This window comes from Scleropages formosus, chromosome 24 (genome assembly GCF_900964775.1).
Source record: "Scleropages formosus chromosome 24, fSclFor1.1, whole genome shotgun sequence".
Lineage (NCBI taxonomy): Eukaryota > Metazoa > Chordata > Actinopteri > Osteoglossiformes > Osteoglossidae > Scleropages > Scleropages formosus.
This window is the reverse complement of record NC_041829.1, coordinates 18752301-18773799: the sequence shown is the minus strand read 5'-3', so window position 1 is coordinate 18773799 and position 21499 is coordinate 18752301. Positions and strand designations below refer to the sequence as shown.

Below are 21499 nucleotides of genomic sequence, written 5' to 3'. Positions count from 1 at the left end.
ATCAAAAAAATAGAACTGCATAGTCGTAAAAATGTTAGTATAACACCAATATGAATAGTAGGTGAGCTTCTTTGCTCAAGTGAATCAAATGTGCTTTTCCCCATTTCAATTTCAGTAATCTTTGCAATTGCTCAGTGACTACCAGGATTTTTTTTTAAAGGTGAGTGGTTTTGTTGCTGTGACTGTGGTTGTCATTGTGCTCTCCAAACATGGTGAAGTAGTGCATGTGAAATCAATGTGGATACCAGGTGAGGTTGGACAGATGGCACAACCCAGCGCGCAAATCTCAAAGCCATTCCATTAGCAGCTAGATGACCTGTGGTTCCCATAGGGCACCAGCATTCTTTGGTGTGGTGGTGAATGTGTGGTCAGCAGGTTAAACTGCAGTGTTTCTTAGTTTGATGCTGGCCAATTCCATTCTAGAACATGGGGAGCAAACAGCCCCAGTGGTTTTCATGGATGTCCCCTCCTCAGTGTCCCCTCCCTGAAGAGGTCCTGCAGTGTTAAAATAGCTCTCCACTTAAGTCAGCCCCACAGAGACCCACAAGAGCAGCCAGAGAGCTTGGAAACTAGCATTTCCAAGCTTGCCTGAAGCAGCGGCCCAGTAGGAGTGTTAGACGAACCCCATCATTGGTTCATGAAGTGATTCTGTACTCGATAATATGTCCTGTGTTGCCTCCTAGTACTGTGGACTCATTTACTTAATGCCAAATAAGGGTAGACCTCCCAAAAGCTGCTCTCGGACCACTAAGTCGTCCCTGTCCCTCTTCGTGCTCCTTACAGGGATCCCCTCTCTCACAGGGGGAAGGACTTAGAAGATATTTTTCTTGTTTCCAGCAGTTCTTCACTCTCTGCAACCTTACCTGAGTGTCTGCCACAGTAAGTAGTGCAGGTTTTGTGTATCTACTTGTGCATGGAATGATCTTCTCATCAATTTAACAGTTTGGTACTTCTTATTTTTCATTTTCGTAAAGTTTTGGATAACTTTTGTTGTGCTCTTTTTCTAGTACTGTTCTTTCAGTTTGTTTTGTGAAGGATGCAAAAATGCTCTGACCCTTTCTGAAACTACAGGTACTGAATAATGTCAACTTTTATGATCAAATACCATTTCAACAGAAATCGGCAATGTAAAATTATCATTCGCTGTGAAAGGTTGAAATTCCCTTTTGACTGATAACTCAGCACATGCTTACTATACTGTGTATTCAAAGATTTAGTTTAGGTAAGCAAACAAACTGTTTAGGCACATGCAAAAAGTCCATGCAGTGAAAACAGACCTGTTTTGCATGCCCTGTTGAGATGTTTTTGTTTGGTTATTGCTGAAGTTCAGTGAGCCAAAAATGAGAGCATTGTAGGTGCTCTTTGTAAATGGCGTAGCGGTTAAGGACTTGGACTTGTAGCCTGAAGGTTGTCTATATCCCTCTTCCTTCTTCTGTTGCAGTACCCTTGAGCAAGATACTTATCCTGAACAACTTTTGTAAAAATCCAGGTTATCTAAATAGTGTGTAATTTTCAATAAACTCATCAAGCAATAAATAATTGTCAACAATGACAATAACATGTTGAGCAACTTAAGTGACACGTTTCCTCTTGTACAATTTAACAGTTGCCTTCATAAGCAGGTGTAAAACATCCTGCTTTTCTATACCCTGCACCCAACAGCTCTCATACCATTGCAGGAAGCTTGTTTAAAACCAGGGACTGTGCTTTTTAATATACATGTCCTTGGTTACAGCTAGACTAAACAAGTCTAGTTGCTTTTAAACAGTAATTAATATTAAATTGAAAACATTAGCTACACATATGGTAGTAAATTTACTTCTTTTGGTAAACCAAAGAAAATATTTCTTTAACACTTCAGACTTTAATGGTGAATAGGGTCCTCTGAGATCTTACAAGTTGTGTTCCACTCTGAAAGCTTCTCCATATACATCACACCATTGTAGGCAAATCGTCTGAGTTTTGAGTTCTCACTTTCATTTTCATGTGATACTTCAATGGTATGCTAATGGCTGAAAGCTGACCGTTCACAGCCCCTGACTGGTTAATCTAGAAGCTGATTATTGAAGAAAGTCGAGAACGGGTGCTGCTCTGTGTTGAGAGTGAGGTGACCTCCCAAGCTAGGAGTCATTGCTGGTGTCCATCATGCTGGATAACAAGTTGTGCCAGGATCTGTTGTACCCATGTTGCCCGTGCATTTGAGCACAGTCCCTGTACCCTTTCTGTTTTGTTTTTCTGTGGCAACAAAGGGCTTGTGATGACGGTGCAAAAGCAAACAGCCTGCCAGCAGTGTGGAGTAGCAGGATCTCTCCTTGAGTGGGACAACAGCTTTGTGTGAAATTCAGCAGGGGATTATGGTCTGGTGCTCAGACACCCCCCCTCCGTGCCGCAGCCCCTGAAGTACAGTCTTAGGCACCACACTCACATTTAGGGAAACCCACTGGCTGCTCTCTGCCTGGAGAGACTGTGCCTTTGTGGAAGTGAGTGTGAATGTTCTATTTAGCTGTATTCCATTGTTAGTATGAGTGTTATGGTCGGTGTTTTCAAAACTCTTAAATGCACTTCAGACATTCCCTCTGTCTTACGTTTTCTGTTTTCTTCTAAAAATTGGGATTCAAAAGTAAAATAATTTGGCTTTTTTGTTTGTTTTGTTCAATCTATATTAATTTAAACTGTTTATGAGTATTCCAGTCAATACAAATGGTGTTTCTGCATAGAGGTACTCTGTGAACAAGGGCAAAAGAGGTAGGATTGCAGAAGAACTTATGGGGTGGATGTGAAAAGACCTGCAAAACATGGTGTGGAATGTGCTGTATCTACCAGACCCCCCATCTCTATGGTTTTCCCTGGGTCTGTTGGGAAAAGCTGGGAATGGTTCTGCTGTGTGCCTAATAAAAGGACTCTCCAAGTGGTGATTTAAAAAAACTGTTGAGGGGCATGAGAAGTAATCTACAAGGGTCTCTCACATGATCTTTCAAAGTCTAGGTCCTCATTTGTACTTTCCTGTCCAGATGATGTAATTAAACCAATTTAAAAATAGTATTTACTTTTTCTCCAACAGTAAACAGGGGATCTGTTCCTTGTTTTGTATTCATTTTATAAAATTTGTGAAGCTATACATATTTTATTAACCCCATGTAAGTGCTGTATGCAGTGGATTCATCTGTTTTTGCAAAACGGTAATTTTCAGGGAAAATGGTGATGCATTTAATTTCTTGGCTTGTGTAATTATCTCTAAAAGCTATAAGGAATTGGTAATAGTGTCCTTTATATTGAAACTGAGGTCCCCCCCCCCCCTTTTTTTTTTGCATTCTAATGGTAGTTTATGTCTTCATAGTCATCTGTGGGTTTTTTTTTTGTGGTATGGCATATTTGAGCACAGTTTCTAAAGACTTTGAAGTGAAGACTAGAGATGAAGAATTTTTAGTTAGACACCAAGACAAAGAGTTTGCAATAACTGTGTTTCTTCAGTGAGGTGTTTAAATTGTGAGAGCTGTTGCTGTTTTGATTAGACTAATACATCTTAACAATGGTTGTATCATCAAGAGCAGTTCTCAACGTCCTCTCTGCATTGTCTGTAGTGACAGCGCTGTTGTGTAAAGTGTGTGTCTATCACATCTAGATTAGAACTGGTCTTTGGAAATCAGTGTTGTGACATCACACTAAATTAATTGTATAACATTAGCTCTACAAAACATAGAAACTGCTGACAACTTTGGTTCCTTAAGTGTTGTTGGGTGAGAGGTGTTTGTCTGAGATTATCAAATTACCGGTTGGTAGTTTTTTTTTCCTGGTCCAGAACATCACTCAGTGTTGCCAATTCCAGTAACGTTGCTTGGGTCAAATGTATGACCTTCTGATTCAATTTACAGACCACACTGCTGTAGATAAGCCATCATGACTTTGATATGGTATAAAATCCCATTGTTTTTAGAAATTTATAAGTGCTGCCTGTGACACATGCATTGTATTGCTGCAAAGCTTTATACAAAGGTACAGTACAAGATGAGACAAAAGAGGTTTTCTTTTGCAGGGATTATTTTTCAGATCTCTGGGGAGATAAGAAAATCACACAATGAGAGAAAAGAATACCAGACCCAAATGAGGGGCGTGCTATGAGTTGTGATAGGTTTGTGAGAAAGGGGAACTGATGCTCATGCATGGTTACAGGTGGAAGTAGTTGACTTTTCAGTTCCAAAGTCTCAGTCTCAGCCCTAGTTTGGCAACTCACCGTTCTAGCTGCTCTGAACCAGTTTGCCTTTGAATTTCTGATATGTGAATACATCCTGCGCAAAGTTGTGTCCCCATGCCCAGTTTTGTTTATGTTAGAAGGCTGCTGGTGAAGGAGGTATTCAGGTATCAGACAGTCTAAACAATATTAATTGATATTCGATAAGCTCAAGCCATGGCTCAGCCCAGATAAGAGAACACTGCTGGCTCTGGAGGGGGGATATTTAGTTTGAAGTGGAAAAAATCCAGACGCACAGAACATGCCGCCAACATGATTGCTCGAGAAGATGGAGCTATCGGGTGGAGTTCAGCCAAAGAACCGTGGCCTGCTGCTGATGTGGTCCCCAACAAACACATTTGTTAATTCAGGTATTTGGTACTATTTTCTAAAGTGAGCTAAAATTTTCTAATTTTCTAAAGTGAGTTTGTACGCTATATGAATATAAGAATCGCATGCAGCTATGTCTTTCTCTTAATGTAGTGCGCAAATTGTATTTTCGCTAAGATGTACGTCGCTTTGGAGAAAAGCATCTACTAAATAAATGTAGATATGCTATGATGACTTTTACATTTATGTATTTGGGTAATTGTTACTGTAGCAGTTCTGGGTAAGGACCTTTCGGGAAGTGGGATTCAAACTATTTTACTTTAAGCATAAGGTGACGACTAACCATTACACTACCCTTGCCGTTGACTATTGATCTTTTGTAGTTAGAGTTTTCAGTCAGTCTTCTGTGGTAGGTGTTTTCAATGAAAGAAAAGCTGAATGATGTGTACATGCAAATCTGTAGCATGTGTCACATTGTTACAGGCTTGCCTAAGTGTCCCCCTCTGGGTAAACCTTCTGCAGCAGCTCACAATTAATTGGTATGTATGAATCTTTATTTTTGTTAATTTGTGACATATGAGTGGCACACGTGAGCCTCAGTGATAAGTATCACAGAGGAATTAAGCTTCATTCCCTGTTAGTGTGTCTTGTGTACCAATAAACAAACTATGTTCTGCTCTGTCCTGGTAATGGTGTTCGCTCTAAGCAGTCAGCAAAGGGGCTTTATGTGCACCACAGGGACCTGCAAACATTCCTCACTGATGAATATAACTGTTCAGTTACCTCTTTAAAAATGGCAGCTTCTTAGTGCTTTGGGTTTGAGATCACCCTTATTTCTGGTTGTTACCCCAGGGCCTCTTCTCGTATGTTTTGATGGTCCAGAGTGGTTAAGATAACTGTGACAGTGAACCATACCTCGGGGGAAGGTAGGTAGAAAAATCACACTTATAACGTGTAATAATAGTGTTCAGTGGCCCCTGATGGGATAGGGGAGTGAGACAAATTTTCACTTCAGTTGGAAACCAAAGCAAGGTGTTGGATCTGGGCTACAAAAACAGACATTTATTTCATGATGGTGTATTTATGCTCAAGCATATGACATCTTTTATCTTTTCATAAATATATTAATTGTAGATTCATCCTTTCTTTTGCAAATCTTACACTGAATATATATGCTTGTATGGGTGCCATGATGGTGCTGGCAACAGTGTTGGTACCTCACTGCTCCAGTGCTGTTGGTTAGTACATTGCTTGAAATCCATCTCAGTCTGTTAAGTGAGATTAAATGCTGTGCATCTAGTAGTGTAAGCCACCTTGGACTAAAGGTACCAGCTAAATGCTTATTTTAAATATTTTTAAAAAGGCATTTTATGGTTCTTAAAACTTCTTTTTCTTTTTTCTTTTTTTTTTTTTGTAAGTCGTGGAACAGTATCTCTGGTAAGGAAAAGAATAGGAAAAGTCAGTCAGTTTGGGCACTTACTGGTCTATGGCAGCTTTTTGTCAGGGGAAATACCCCAATTTTTCCATATTGCAGTTCTTTTCAGATGTGGTTGCAGTGTTTTATAGTGATTTATGAACACTAGTAAAGATTTGAGTAATTGGTCCTCCGTACAACATTGACATTCTGTCTGTGGGGGGGCTAGACGTTTGCATCTTGGCATGACTTTTTACACACACATTGATCTGCTTGTGCTTTTTTGCAGACCAGGAAAAGCCGGAATGTGTACATGGATGCGCTTAGCGTGACACAAAGGGTCAGTCCCCCTTGTGGCGTCAGGTCTCAACAACAGCCAAGTGCCTCAGGAATAAAAGCCAAAGATGACATTCTGGAACAGTTAATAGTGCTGCTTCACTTGTCAGTAGCTTGGTGTCTGTGTTTCAGGCTACACTATTTCTAGCATTGTCAAAAATAATTGCATGAAGCTGGACTTCAGTCCCTGAAATATGGTCATATAGAAAATCACCCATTTTTAAACACAGCAAAAGTAAGTGTGGACAAGTCCTTACAGATCACCGTCGCATGCATTAGCTAAGATCTCACTTCCACGAGGATCTCTTCCTAACAAGATTTAACCCCCGTCCCCCACTCCATGAAAAATAAATCAAAGGCTAACGGTAGATGTGAATGCCGTCCCTGGCCACAGTCTCAATCTAGACGGTGTGCCTTCATTAGGCAGTGCAATGACAGGCCGGTGTGCTTGTGCCACCCCTTCCCAGAAACATTTAAGCACGGGGGGGTGGGGATGGAGGGTCTGGTGTCTGACAGCTGTTCACTGTCCAGATCATTCGCTCTCAGCCCCAAGTATCCAGAGGTACCCCATAACAGAAATGCTTCATGCTGAGTCAGTGCCTGAAACCTGCTTGCAGCTAATTAGAGCTAGGAAACGAGGACCGAAATGCCTGCTGCGCTCTGAAGATGCTTTAGCGTGTTTGTCTTGGTACATGATGTCCAGCCTCATTCTCCTGGCAGACATTGGGGCTGTCTCCATGATGCTCTTGTGTCACATCAGAATTCAGAAGTGCTGAGACTTGGACAGAGTCTCCCATTTCTAATGCAATAATTTATAAATCATACTTAAAAGATCTGTGTTCTGGGTTCAAAATCTCAGGTCACAAAAACCGGTGAAATATAGGCCCAGTATTTTTTTGTCGTTTTCCTTTTGTTACCAATACTCAAAGTTGCAAAAACCATGTTAGACTAATTTTCTTTGACTTTTTTGTTATTATTTTTGTTCATTTTATGTCATCTGTGCCAGTACAAAGATGAGTCAAAATTTTATTTCTTTGGAAAAACTGGTAATGTGGCTTTCTGTTCTCTGTACGTCTTTCACACAGTTGTAGTATTTGGTTTGCAGATTTGATATACTAAACAGTTTATCTCAGTTCATCTTCTTGTCCCTGTTGGTTTATTATATTTTTTAGCAAAAACCATTTGTGTGTTTATTTTCTAACCTGGTCTCTTACTGCCAGATCTGCTGTAGCTATACAACTAATTTGGATGGGGCTAAAGACATTTTGTTTATGGCCGTCTCAAGCCTTTGCTAGAATTAGTTTTAGAATTTGCTAGTTTTTTTCTAAATGTTTTTTATTCATATGAAAGCACTCAGCACTGTTATCAGTATGATGAATAATTCATCTGTGATGAACTGGTGTGCTATCCAGGGTGTTTACCTGGCTATGCTATTGCCCAGTTATTCTCGTATAGATTCTGGTCTTCTGTGATCCTGATAAGGACAAGCTGTTAACGAAAGTGAGTGAGTGAATAATCCAGCTGGACACAGCACAACCTTTGTTTTTCTTTGAGAACTGTGGGTCCTCAGATGCAGATGGATTGAGTGACTTCAGAGTTCAAATGACCTGGGTTCTGGGTTTGTGGGGTCTTTAGCTGACCAGTATAGACTGAGAAGCCCCTCTCCTTCCCAAGTTGTTTTCGTGTAATGGGCGGTTCATTCTGCCTTGCCTTTGACCGCCTGCTGGGCAGAACAGTCAGGGCAGCAAAGGACCCCCAGACGTAATGTCCTTTTGCCCACCATTTCTCGGCAACAGCGATGCACCTGCTGCTCTTTGGGCTCCACTTGGGTCTGTGGTGCTGCCAAAGTTGCGTGTCCAGCAGATCATTTTTCAGTGACCACTTTCTCAGCTCTGAGATTCTTTAATGGGCAGAGGGCCCCATATATGAACTGCAAAATCACGTGGCCCTGGGAGTATTTACTGTAGAAATAAAAGACAAAGAAATGTATAAGAAATTAAGGAATGCTTGGTTCTGGGCCTCAGCAGCAGCTCATAAATAGCAAGGCAGTGTAAAGGCAGGGAAAAAATTCTTATACCTGGGCCAAGTTGAAAATGGTGACGCATACCTGTGATTTGCTCTGTTCATTTTGGGTCTTTGATCTTGATGCCCTTCTTGGAGACCACCAGACACTCTCTCAGGCAAAGCACTTTAAGCACCCTGGAATGAGCGTTGTTGAAATGTCCATGTGTTCTGCTTGGACTAGAGCTTACATGCCTGACCTATGCTCTCTGCAACAAACATTTTGTTTGACTGAATGAAATTCCTTATGAGGCAGTGTTACCCATGTCCTGCAGCACTCTTCTGGATGTCAGTTGGTGTCCTAGCTTATTTGTGCTTCTGCCACTCCATGAGTTACAGATGACCAAACTGGGTTGGCCTTGTGTGTGTCCACATTTTTGGACCTTGAAAATAAACTGCACTGTATATTTCGCCCACCATGGAATCTTGTTTGTTACTTCATATATACAGGTATGCACCGGTTGTCGATGTTTCGGGCAGCGACGGGCCGCATATATGACAATGGTGGTCCCATAAAAGTATAATGGACTGAAAAAATTCCTATCAAAGAGCGACATCGTAGCCATTGTGTGGGTCGTAACGCGATGCATCACTCATGTTTTAAGCATGTTTTGTAAACAAACCCACTGCACTGCCAGACATATGAAAGTATATACGATTTATGTATAGTACATAATATGTGATAATGATAATAGCTGTTACTGGTTTATGTATTTACTGTACAGTAATTTTTATTATTTTAGAGTGTGCTCTTTCTACTTAAAGTTCCGTAATATAAGACAGTACTGTACACTCCATGGTGGTCGCTCAACAATGAAGTCGAACTGTGACTGGTTTCACGAAACATAACCCCGTCATTAAGTGGTGCATACCTGTATATATAATCTGTGTGGGGCTAAGTGTTCACACACAGGAATTCTACTTGTTTCTCATCTTTACTCCTTGAGAGTAGGGGACAGAATGTAAAATAAAACTGATCTAATCGGTGAGGTGGGGTTGGAGATTGAGCTGTCGTAATAAGTTTGATTTCAGACTCATTTCTCACTCTTGACAAGAAATTATTGAATAATTGATCAACCTTAATTAGGCTATTTGTGTGAGGTGTACTGTTCATGTGGTAGAATATGACAAAACTGTACTCTAAAATCAGTCTGAACACTCTGAACTAAACTCTCAACTGTCTGCATCCAAATCTCTCCTTCCGTGTATGTAATGTGCTCATTGTATTTTTCTGTGAGATGTATATTGCTTTGGAGAAAAACACTTTCTACATGAATAAATGTAAATGCTTGCTTTATCCAATGGTTTTTTATGAGGATGTCAGGGGTGGAGTGCAGGAGGTCACACCATTTTTCCAGCATTCTCTCTAATGCTGTTCATCCCTGTGGTACAGTCTACAATCTGACAACAACAGTCACAATATAATCATTTCTGCAGCAGGAAGCCCATCCCATGAAAAGAGCAATTATCTCTGAAAACACTCAACAAGAAAAGAGAAGCTTCTCATGTTGTCTACCCCTGTAAACAGGAAGGACACTAGCTTTTGGATTTTGGACTTAGGGTTCTTGGTTAAGACGTAAGGTAATGTAAATGCTATGTAAAATGACATCACCCTGATAAGTGATAATTTTGTGAATGAAAAGAGAATCTTATCAAATCCCCCAAGAATAAACTAGCTCATAGAAGTAAAACCTAAAAGCATTTTCTGCTTCAAAAGCAAGTCTCTTATTGAGTTATACTGAGATTCCACTACCACTAAAGTTACAGTTATAAGTCTTTATTTTTTAATGGAATATTACCTAAAGCATATTGTGCATTTAAGTTTGTAAGTATAATTCACATTCAGTTGTTCAGATTGTATGTGTCATGGGTAGGTGTTTGCCTTGTGCATTATTACCTGCTCTGTAACTCTTGTGTTGGCGGTTTTCCACCATGTTTCCACCAAGGAAAAAAGGAAGTACTGCTTGTTAACCTTGAAATGATAAATGGCTTTTTTAATATCCATCTCCTGGCCTTGAGTTCACTGCCTCAAATTGGCAGGGTAATTGCCATGGAAACATCTTTTCTGTTTCTTTGTGCTGTTTCTCCATACAGTGGCAAATATGTGGTTCTCATTTTCATCATACACTCTAAATAAAATCTGAACAAGGGGAGCCTGATCAGCTGACTTTGTGAGCATTACTAAGAATCATCTATCTTGGTTGCTGTGGTGATAATCTGTGTAATTCAGGCTGCAGATACACAAACATTAGCTTGCAAGCATACTAAAGGTTCTTTGCCTGTAGTCCATTATACCCATGAGTTCAAACTATGGCAGTCTTTACATAAACATATTTTCTCCAGTTATATATGTGTTCTTGGAAATGTTTGCTGAGTATGTGTTTAATGTTTGAGCAAAAATGGTGAGTTTGTAAACAGGAAGTTGTTGGCTTTATGCAGTTGGAACGTGTGGCCCGTTTCCACTTCCAGTCACCCGACTTGACCTTAGGTAAAGAATTATCAGCGGTTTCTTCTTGCGCCATTTGCACTAGTATCCCTCCACTGATTCTCCTGGAGAAAAGTTTTTCATGCCTTATTTCTTGTTGTCAGCTACCGGCCTGTTATTACTTCTTATTCATATATGGAATTTAATTTAATTGGAATGGAATGAATGACTGAATGAATAACAAACTTAAGGAAAATGTCACAGAAAGATGAAGAATGGAAAAAAACTGCAAATGGCTGAGGACATGCACTTTCAAGGAAATCCACTTGTCTCCACAAGAACTGGAGTAAAGACTCTAATGGTCAGGAGGCAGTTCTCCACTCTGAATGCAACTTTTAAAATGAGCGGGACACAGTGAGACAGTACTAACTGCACCCACATTCTGGGAGTAGGAATATGTGTGTGTGCTTTTATACTGTTTCCAGATATATGTTTGAACATTTTTGTCATCTGTGGCAGAGGAGAAGAATGCACTGTCTGCACTGCTGTCCACAGGGCTTTTCTCCATGTCCACACCTGCCACCAAGACATCTATAAACATGTTGCATTGTGCTGCACCTTAATTGGTTTTATGCTGTTTATTAATCTTTGTTTTATTTCTGAAATGATGGTCTTATGCAGAGGAGGGTGCAGTGGGTTGGACCAGGTCCTGCTCTCCAGTGGGTCTGAGGTTCGAGTCCCGCTTGGGGTGCCTTGCGACGGGCTGGCGTCCCGTCCTGGGTGTGTCCCCCCCTCCAGCCTCATTCCCTGAGTTGCCAGGTTAGGCTCTGGCTCCCTGTGACCCTGTATGGGACAAGTGGTTCAGACTGTGTGTGTGTGTGTGTGTGTGTGTGTGTGTGTGTGGGGTCTCATGCAAAGTGACTTTTGATACATTTTTTGCATTGAAAATATAGGAGTAATTCAAGTTAAATGAAACAGCCCCCACTGGACTCTAACATACAACCTCTAGGTTATAAGTCTGCATCCTGTCTTCCCAACAGTAAACTTTGGAATTCTTTTGTTTTTTTAAAATTTGATGGTGTTTGCAGTTGTTAATTATTTAAGTAAACTTCTCTTTAACCAACTGCCAAATCTACAGAGGTTTGGAAAGCAGTACACTGAAAACCAACACTTAATGGTTGTGCAGACTGATGAAAAGTCCATTTTTGTCATCTTGTGTGTTTCTGTGAATTTTCTTCTTTGTTTTATTTCTATAGTCATCTTAAAAGTTTGCTTTTTCTTGAACAAATGCTTCTTGTCTGTGAATATTTTAATATAACTTCCAAGCTTATACAGCATGTGTACATTATGTCTGCAACCACCGAGAGCAAAGAGTTAAAACGCAGATTGCCTCAATGTTTTGTAATTCCTTTTAATTCCTGGAAGCACAGCTTCTTAGCTGGTTTGTGACAACTCCATTCCAAACCTCAGAACTAGCTCTTGATTTGCAGCTCGAAAAATGTAATCATTCTTTTTTAGTGGATCTCTGACTTAATTTATTGAACTGTAAGTCTGCTTTGTGCAGTTTCTTGTTTGTTTTATTGGTGTTTCCACCAGTGTACTTTTTTTAAATTGTGGACATTGTCCATGATTGTTTCTATATTTTATCAGTCATTTTTACCTTTAATTGCAAACCTTCAGTAAATACAGTCATTTTCAACTCAGTATGACATGAAATATGTTGCTGCAAATCTCCAGCAGGTCACAAGCAGTGAAGGGCCAACCTCCCCCTCTATAATTTGCTCCGCTAGTTGATGATGAATGATGTGGACCCTGGAACGTCCCTGGCCTTGGCACAGCTGAAGGCAAATACCTTATAACAGCTGTCTGTCTCTGTGTGATAGTGAGTTACAGGCACTCCGATAATATGTTCATTAGTATGTTTTGTGAATAAACAGTTGTGTATTTGTTGCTGAGGAACAATCAAATTATTTAACAAATATTTTGGAAAGGTTGAGTAACTGGACCAAGCATACCACAGTGGCTTTACCATTATGCAACCTTGTCAGAATGACAAATGGGCTTTCTGGGTATTTATAGCAAAGACTTCATCCTAGGCTGAAAAAAGCAAAAACATCCGATCCAAGCATGTAATGGTGGAACATGAAATTATGGTAGATTGCTGGATCCACAAAGCACTTATTTTAATTCCACTTTCAATTTAACTATCACAATACTATTTCAAAAACAGACAGGTCTAATGTTTGTTTTTGAAAGGCTTTGCTAAGGATTTAATTTGAGATACTCAGTGTCCACTATACTCCTGAATATGTTTACGGAAGAGAAGTGGCAATTTCTGGCAACAAAGCTAAGAAAGCTTTTTGCTAAGGTGTTAAACTGTATGCAACCCTCACGAAAGGAATAAAACATGCTCTTATAAAGTGGTGTAAAAGTCACTGCTGGAAACACATAGATGTGGTCATTATGCTGCCATTTAACTGCAGGTTTTCCAACAATAAATGAGGCTGGGCTGATGGGCTCACTGCACTGCTGGTGTAGCTACGTGTAAAGCCCTGAACTTCCTGCTGGAAGTGTTCCATGATAACTTCATATTTCCACTATTTGGTCTTCTCATCGCTTCATCGGTTAGGGTTTGGCAAGTGTTGTTGCATGTCAAATACTGCGGTCAGGTTCGCCTCTTCTTTAGTTTACTTTTGATTCTTGATAGGGATGGACTTGCTTAGTCTAGCTTACAGCTCTCTGTTACTGTCAGTCTAATCAAGATGATTTGGTATATTTGCACCAGTCTATTCTGTTTTGACTTTTGTCCGTCATTGCAATAAATTTGATTTGAAAACTAAAAGCAGAACATAAAAACATGAAGGTAAAATCAAAAATACTCTGTTAGTTACAGTGATGGTGCTCTGCTGTTTTCTCTGGATTTTACCCATTTGTGGTGAGGTATGCATTTTTGTAACCCACCTCTGTTCCTCCCTTGACTTGCCTTGGAAACCACGCGAGTGGTTGCTATGGGTCGGCTCCGACTCGGCACCTTGCATGCATGTATTTTTGTAAAAGGTGAAATAGCAGTGTCTCCGTTCTGTAACTGCCAGTGACCTGAGTTCTCTGCTTTACAGGTGTACTTTTCACTGAGGAGTGAAATCCATCTACTCCATCCTTCTAGAAAACTCCTTGTCTCCCGTGGTGGAGGGCCCTGTTGCCAGGATACATGGCTGTGCACCGGATGTGGGCCACCTAGCTACCGTGTCTCCTCACAGAGGACTGCCATCTCTGCACACGTGTCTGGGGCACTCCTGGAGGCCACTGCCTGCATTGGGGCCCGTAGCACACCGCTCTGCATCTCTGCAAACAGTCCAGGGAAGGCCATGCTGAAAGGTAAGGAGCATGACTGTGTCCAACTGCCATTCCTCTTGCACTCGTTGTTAGGCTAAATGGGCAACAGCAATGTGTTATGGTTGGCTTTAAGGTTCAGATGCTTTTTGGAAAAAGGGTGTCATTCCCTCAGATGTAGGTTCTGTTGTAAAAGGAGACTCTAGAAGTTCATATTGAACATCTCATCAATGTGAAACTAGACCAGCCAGTAGCAGCATCTACCAGTCTGACATGTTTTTACAGTCCACACTCACCAATATGCTTATGTTCAGAATTGAACAAGATCTGCCATTTTGCCATAATATTTGTCTGTGCTTCATTTTTTCACTTTAAGATTAAATCTGCTTTTCAGGGAAGCAGGTTTTACAGACGATACATGTCTGTGCTAATACTTCACACTTCCCAATATAAAATATAACGCATTATAATTCCAATAACTGTTACAACCATGTTTTCAGGCTGCGTGAACATGGCAGCATGAAGGGTGATGGAGGAGCAGTGTGTACTTTTTTTAAATGAGGAGTGAGGTTTCTAATCGGATGAGTCTTATTGCCAGTGTGAACTGCTCTCAATTTTTGTCTTATGGATTAAAATTGAAGTGCAACATGCATGTTGGACATAGCCGCTGTCCTCAGAAGAGCATAGTTATCAAATCATTGTGTTGTGGAGGTAAGGCAGACTCTCACATGCAAAACAGCTGGGTTTCTAAGCTCTGTACCACATACCCATATTCTCTTCTGAAGCCCTCCTCACTGACACAGAAAGATGGAAGGAGTCACAAGTACCACCAGGTATCTGCAGCTTCTCTTTTCCGAGTCACAAAGAGAGAACTTTGCTGCCAGCTTAGCACTCACAAGTGGCCAGCTTCTATTAAGTTAAACCACTTTAGATCTTTGGAATCTAAACTGGGACACAAAAAACATGTCTATGTGAGCAGGCTCAACAAAGTGATTTGCCGCCTTACGTTCAAGTCTTCCCCCATCTTTGTCCTCTGACACCACACAATTTTAAGTCTGTGTTTGTGGCATGGGTTCCTTAAGTTGTTGACCGAAGGGTACTCTAATCCCAGCGTGATTCACACATGCTGCACGTGTGATGTACCACATTCATTTTTCTTAGAGCTACAATGCATGTTTGTGCCTTTGAAGTCAAGGTTCAGACTTAGCGCAAAGGAGATGTTGTTTTCAGCTAGTTCATCAGAGACATTGAATTCAACATATATTAAGCCTTTAACAGCAGAGTCATAAATTAAGATGCGCTATTGTGTTTAGTTCCATTTGTGTCGCAGGCTCATCCATAGATGTTAAGCATGACCTTCTCTTTCTTCATTCTTATGTCAATGAAGTCCCAGCACTGGTGTGCAAGAACTGTTGATCAAAGCTAGTTTAATTTAGTCGTCTCATAAAACCATTGTGCTAATTTAATACCAGTATTTTCATAAATGTGGTTAATTGGAGGTTAAAAAACAAAGGTGCTGTTAGTCCAGATAAGTGGTTTTTCCTCAGTTTTTTTCTGCAAGGAGAAAGTCTAAATGATGATGTACACAAAAGACATTTTTCTTAATGACAAACGGATTGAAATGTGGACGAAAGGAAACTGAATATAATCAGAAGATCCTGCTTTTTGCAGACTGTCAAAACAAAGGAGTTTAAAATATAGCAGTCCCTATATGGTTTACAGGAAAGAAAATGGAAAATACTTGCAGATCCGGTGGAGTTTCTGTGGATGGTAGCAGCAAGAACCTGTTGTCATGCTGTACATACCAACAAAAGGAGAAGTGTATTTGACTTTTTTCTTTCACTTTTGTTCACCATCATACTTTGGTAGGATAGAGAAGTATCTGCATATTTTCTTGCAGGTATTTTTTGTTTGATTAGTTGTGCTGGGAAATTTTTGTAGGTTTTTGTTTGAAGTTGGATAAAATGTAGCCTTGCATCTTCAGCATTACCCCCTGTACTTTAACATGAGCTTTAAAGGAGCAGATATTGTAGAAAGCAGAATCCATGAGTGGTAGACACAAAGGAGAGCCAGGGGAAAAAATCATTCCGATTTGCATTTCTGGGTGTATTGTAGGGGTCTTTAAAGCTACGTTTCCTTGCTATGCACCATGTTGACTCCATTCACATGACCAGGATTGAAGACTGGATTAGGTGTTTTTTTTTTTAGCTGCTGTCATATGAGCTATTTCTCACCTAGTCATACATATTCATAAAAAAGAGTTCCAGACCATTTTGCATAAAATTCATGAATTATACTGTGTTCCACAACTGATTTTACTAATTAAAAAATCTCCCTCAAATGCCATGTGGTATAAACACAGATACTGCTAATAGCTGTGGTAGTGATAGCATGAGTAAATGAATGTCGCTACTTTTCTTCTTTCTCAGTTTGGAGAGGTACTTTGTTGACGAAGGGCTCTTTGAGAAGCTCTTCACCTCTGTCCATTGTTGGCCACTCATTCTGCAGTTCCTGCTGAACTCTCTCACCGGTCTGTTAAATGGTCAGCAGGGATCGCTTAGGGAAGCTGACTTCCTCTCATACGCGATGTGGGGCTGTCTCTTTCATGTGTGGATGAGTGGCATTGACTGGAGGCAGGTGGAGGCAGAGGCAGTGCAGACGTGCAGCTGCTGGCAACGTGGAGTGGAGTGGCTGTGTGCTGTGCATCTCTGCTTGCCCTCCCCATCCCACCTCTGCTGCACTTGCAGAGCTCGCAGCAGCACAGCGCCTGGCCAAGGTTGCCCGTGTCCTGTCTTGACGAGACATCCATGAAGACCTTGCGGAGGACAGATTGCCGGCTGGCCAGTGAGTGCGCTCTCCAGTGGTGTGGCTGCACAGAGCCATCCATTTCAGTCTTTCTCATTCATTACTGAATGGCATCAGGGCAGGGGGGTGCTTGCTTGTCTGCCTGCCAGTCAGACTGATGCCTGAACACAGATTTGCTCGGAATGCTTTTATCATCTTTGTGTAGATTCATTGATCAGGGTAAAGCGCATTTTCTCAAGCATGTGTTACTTTTTTTTTTTTTATAAAGAAACATTTGTCTGCGCTGTGTCTCACTGTTTTCCTAAACTAAGGATTCATCAACAGGTGTTTTATGCTGAGATGTGCCGGTTTTTACATTACTGTCAACATACAGATGCTGCAGAGGTCCGTAGAGCGCTGAGATTCTGATGAGCATCATAGTTTAGACTTGCCGTGTTTCAGGACTTTGTGAAGGATTGACATTTAAATTTTGCTGTAGATTTCTATTTTTTGTTCTTTCTAGCAAGTTGAAATTAAGGATTAAGTCTAATGCAAGGGAATACTGTGATTAGCGTAATTTAATCTTGCTGCTGTTTTGCGAGTGATACATGTGTTTGTGTAATGTATGCTTATGCAGGAAACATTGTTGCCACTGCTTTTACCAACACACACACACACACACACACTGTTAGTAATGGACAAATTAAGCAGAAAACTGATAAATGGCACAGGTTGAAGCGTGCATGGCACCTGTTAAATGTATTTTTATTTCATACTCTTTGAAGCATCAGAGCACCTCTCTGGCAAAGACTTTAGCTCTTCTGCAAGTGACATTAGTTTCCTTTGTATGTTAGTCCATAATCCACCCAGGTCCACCAGCTGTGTTTGTATATGTGTTTATGAACATGCAAAAGAAAACACTGGTCATTTACGTGAGGATTGCTTCCGAAATCTTTCTAGCCAGAGCCTAATTGCATTGTGTCAGCAGTGACGCAGGCCTCTTGTGAAGGAGCCATTCCAGTAAGTCATCAGAACTCATCTCTTCCCCATCTCATTTCATTTCAGTGTCAGTTGGGTTGCATAAATTCTTGGCTCAATTCCTGCTTATTTTATTTTATTTTACTTTATTTTAATATGCGTTTAAAAACAAGATTCAGAGCAGAATCTCTTCTGAACATGGTTGATGCAAGATAGGATTGGTGGTATGGGAGGTCTGATACAGTGGCTAGTTAAAATAGAGGGGGAAATTTTGACCAACTGCCATGATGGACAAGACATACCATGCTGGGGATTCAAAGTAGTATATAGCAGCAATATCATTATTATTTGTAAACTGGATTAGAATTGTTGCTTAATTTAGAATGCCCAGGAGGGGTGGGCAGCCACTGTCCCTTGGACCCCCAGAGATTTTTTTTCTCTCTCAATTTTCAGTTGGGAGTTTTTGTTGCTTTCCTCCGTGGCCAGTAGACATACTTATAGCTCTATAAAAGCATTACATTATGGTAGTCGGTAGTCAACTGTCTTCTTTGTTTCTTTATCCGATGTATTTGTGTTTCTTGCCTTATGCCTGTCTTAAAGCACTCTGTGTCACTGCGTGAGAATAGCGCTCTGTAAAAATAAATTGAACTGAATTTAATATAAAATTTCTTGATCATGTTACACTGTTTTCTTCTTCCTCCTGTGTTTTTTCTGTGTTCACTGATTACAATGTGTTACTGCCTTTTGACAGAATCAATATCAGATATATCCAGGAAATGGATACAATGCTGGACATATTCCTGAAACAAAATTGGTACAAACAGACATACATGTTGGCTTTTGGAAGTTGTATTCTAAATTTATTTTCCATTTAATTATATTCAGTTATAGTAAAATCTATTTCTGTTAATGCATTTGGATAAAATTATTTTTATTATAATTAGTATTTACTCTTTTTGTAATGCTTATTCTTCCTTTAGTGTGACATCTTCTCAGTCTTTTCACATTTTCCTGTTCAGTGTTTATGTATGTTAATTGCTCTGGCAAGAGCTGCAAGCTTTTTGAATATGCCAGTAAAGCAGTGTTGAACAGAATAAAATTTGAATTAAATTAAACTGAGAGGGAGGTAGAGAGCATGAGAGATAAAATCAGATAATGTGAATTTTGGCTGACAGTATTTCAGCTAAGGAACCTTCCCCTCTGATTTCTCTATATTTTATTCCACTTTATCTTTTAAAACAAAACAAATTTGAGGCAATGCCTTCTTGATATGTATTGTAGTCAGCATTTAAAAAGTACAGTAAAATATAGAATACAATTACACATCTCAATAGAACAGGTAGGGCAGCAACACTGATGAGCCCAAGCCTGAATTGTGGCTGATGTTGTGTTATGAACATGAAATGTAGTAGATGCTTTAATTTCAGTGTGCTGTAATTGGAAACACAGACCGAGCCATAATTTAGAAGGGAAAACTTCAGGTATAGATATTTTTTTCCTTTTCATTGGTGTATTATTTTGATTCTTCCCCATTTTTGCTTATTTTGTTGTTTTATGTAATGACGATGATATTCAACTCTGATGGTTTCAATCTCATTTTGATTTCATTTGCTGGATATTGGAGTGCAGACTGTGGGGATAACTAGTTTTGTCCTTTGTTAATGAATTTCTCATTTTGGCACTTCCTAAATCTTAGGGATTATTAACGGATAATGCACAAGACTGGCCCATTTGGAAAATTTCCAGCAGTCATTACCAAGCTTGGTTTTCCCAAATTAGCACTCCTACCCAGTTTACAGACATCAAAATGGTTTCTGAAAACAAGCAAGAAAATAAGCAGATAAGTAGATGAATATGAATAATTAATTTTCACACAGAAATAATTCACAAAGCATCGAAGTGCTAATTTTTCACAATTAATGCTCTCTCCTTTCTGATGCCCTAAGAGAGAAACTTCAAAAGATTTCTGGTGGTAAATGCATAACAAATGACAGCACTTTTTTTTTTTTTTCCATTAAATTTCAAGAAATATGTTCTCTGTGGTTAAAAGAAGCATTTTGAAGTCTTGTATTTTTTTCCCTTCACCAGATGCCATTCTCCAACGTGGCTTACGTTGGGTTTGTACACTAAGATACAATGATTCATTCATTTATACAGCTGAGTAAATTTTACTGTAACAAGATAGGTGCCTTGCTCAAGGATACTGCAGGAGGAGCAAGGATTTGAAACCGAGTCCTTCATTTGCAAGGCAGCAGCGCTAATCACTGTGCTGTGCCACTTGCTTCACCCTTTCAAACTTTACCAACAAAAAACATATCTGCTATCTTTTTGTTAGCAGTTGCTTTCCCATTAAATGGAATCTCTTTGTGAACTCTCACAGACTATCCATATGACTGTCATTGTTACTACATGGGTTTTGATAACGTAATTTGTTGCCATGTAATTTTTTCCATTTAATATTACATTCTTCTGTTTTGCCTCTCAGAATACAAAAACAAGTTATTTTTCCAACACTGAAAATGTTAAATTGTTTAAAAAATACTTCAGTGTACTTGGGCACGTTCAGCAAAAGGTGACTTGTAAGATCAAATTATTATGTGCTTATGTGACTTCTGTAGTACTGGCAAGATAGCACTTCAAGTCACTATGGCAACATGTGTCGCTTAGGTCCTTGGTTTGCTGGTAATTATTAGAAGTTAAGGGACATAATTCAGGTTTGTAACAAGCCCAGTGAACAGTGATTGAGTTTATCAACTCAAAAAGGCACAGAGATGAACAATGTATGTTAATTCAGTATTGCCAGTTGATGCTGTTTGTTGGGCAAAGTTACATTATTTTTCACAATAGAAAAAGTTAATTCAAAATCCCAACTGTTTGCACGTAAGACTTAATATGCAGCACTCATGGATGTAAAAAACAATATGTATTTTTGCAGAGGCTGCTTGCCTTTCTTTGTCTCATATTGTTTCTGGTACTTAATGCTAAGGCGGTGAAGGAGCTGTATCACTTACATTTATTCATTTAGCAGACGCTTTTGTCCAAAGCAAAGTACATCTCAGCAAAAGTACAATTTATGCATTACACTGAGAGGAGGAGACATAGCTGCAGACATGAAAGTCTCAAGCAAACCTAGTTCGTTCCCTACCACTTGCTGCACCGAGGTTCATCGTTCAAGTTCTGTCCGTTTCCCTGTTATCCACAAAGGAACCTGCATGTGGCAAGGAAAATCGAGGTAGAGAGGATATTTACAGGTGGATTTTGACTAGGGGCCTGAGGTGAAGCGGTATTGCTGTTAGCATTAGGAAACACAGCTGCGCTCCTCTGCTTGGCCCTTCAGCCGTGGACGCATTTCTGCCACATGCTGTTCAGACCTTATTTTTAGTTCCAGCAATTTATGACTACCAACTGTAAATTTTGTTCCAGGACAGGTACAGATCCATTCACAGGAGCAGTAAGTAATGTACTACTTTTGGACATCGTTTGCACTCTGTGTTCCCTGCTGGAATAGATGAGACAGGATGCAAAATTGAAACACTATAAACTTCACACTGCTCTTGTTTTTTTTCCCTCCGTTTACAAGGCCTACAAGGAGGTATGGCTTTGTTTATCACAT

The 21499-nt window shown here is 40.0% G+C and overlaps 1 protein-coding gene across 1 annotated transcript in view; it reads left to right on the top strand.

The window, feature by feature from the left end:
* plce1 (phospholipase C, epsilon 1) overlaps nt 1-21499 on the top strand; it is a 63887-nt gene that overhangs the window by 17551 nt on the left and 24837 nt on the right. The window contains exon 5 of the mRNA XM_018761086.2: nt 13911-14169. Within this exon, the coding sequence (XP_018616602.2) occupies nt 13911-14169 (259 nt within the window). The remainder of the gene's footprint in view (nt 1-13910; nt 14170-21499) is intronic.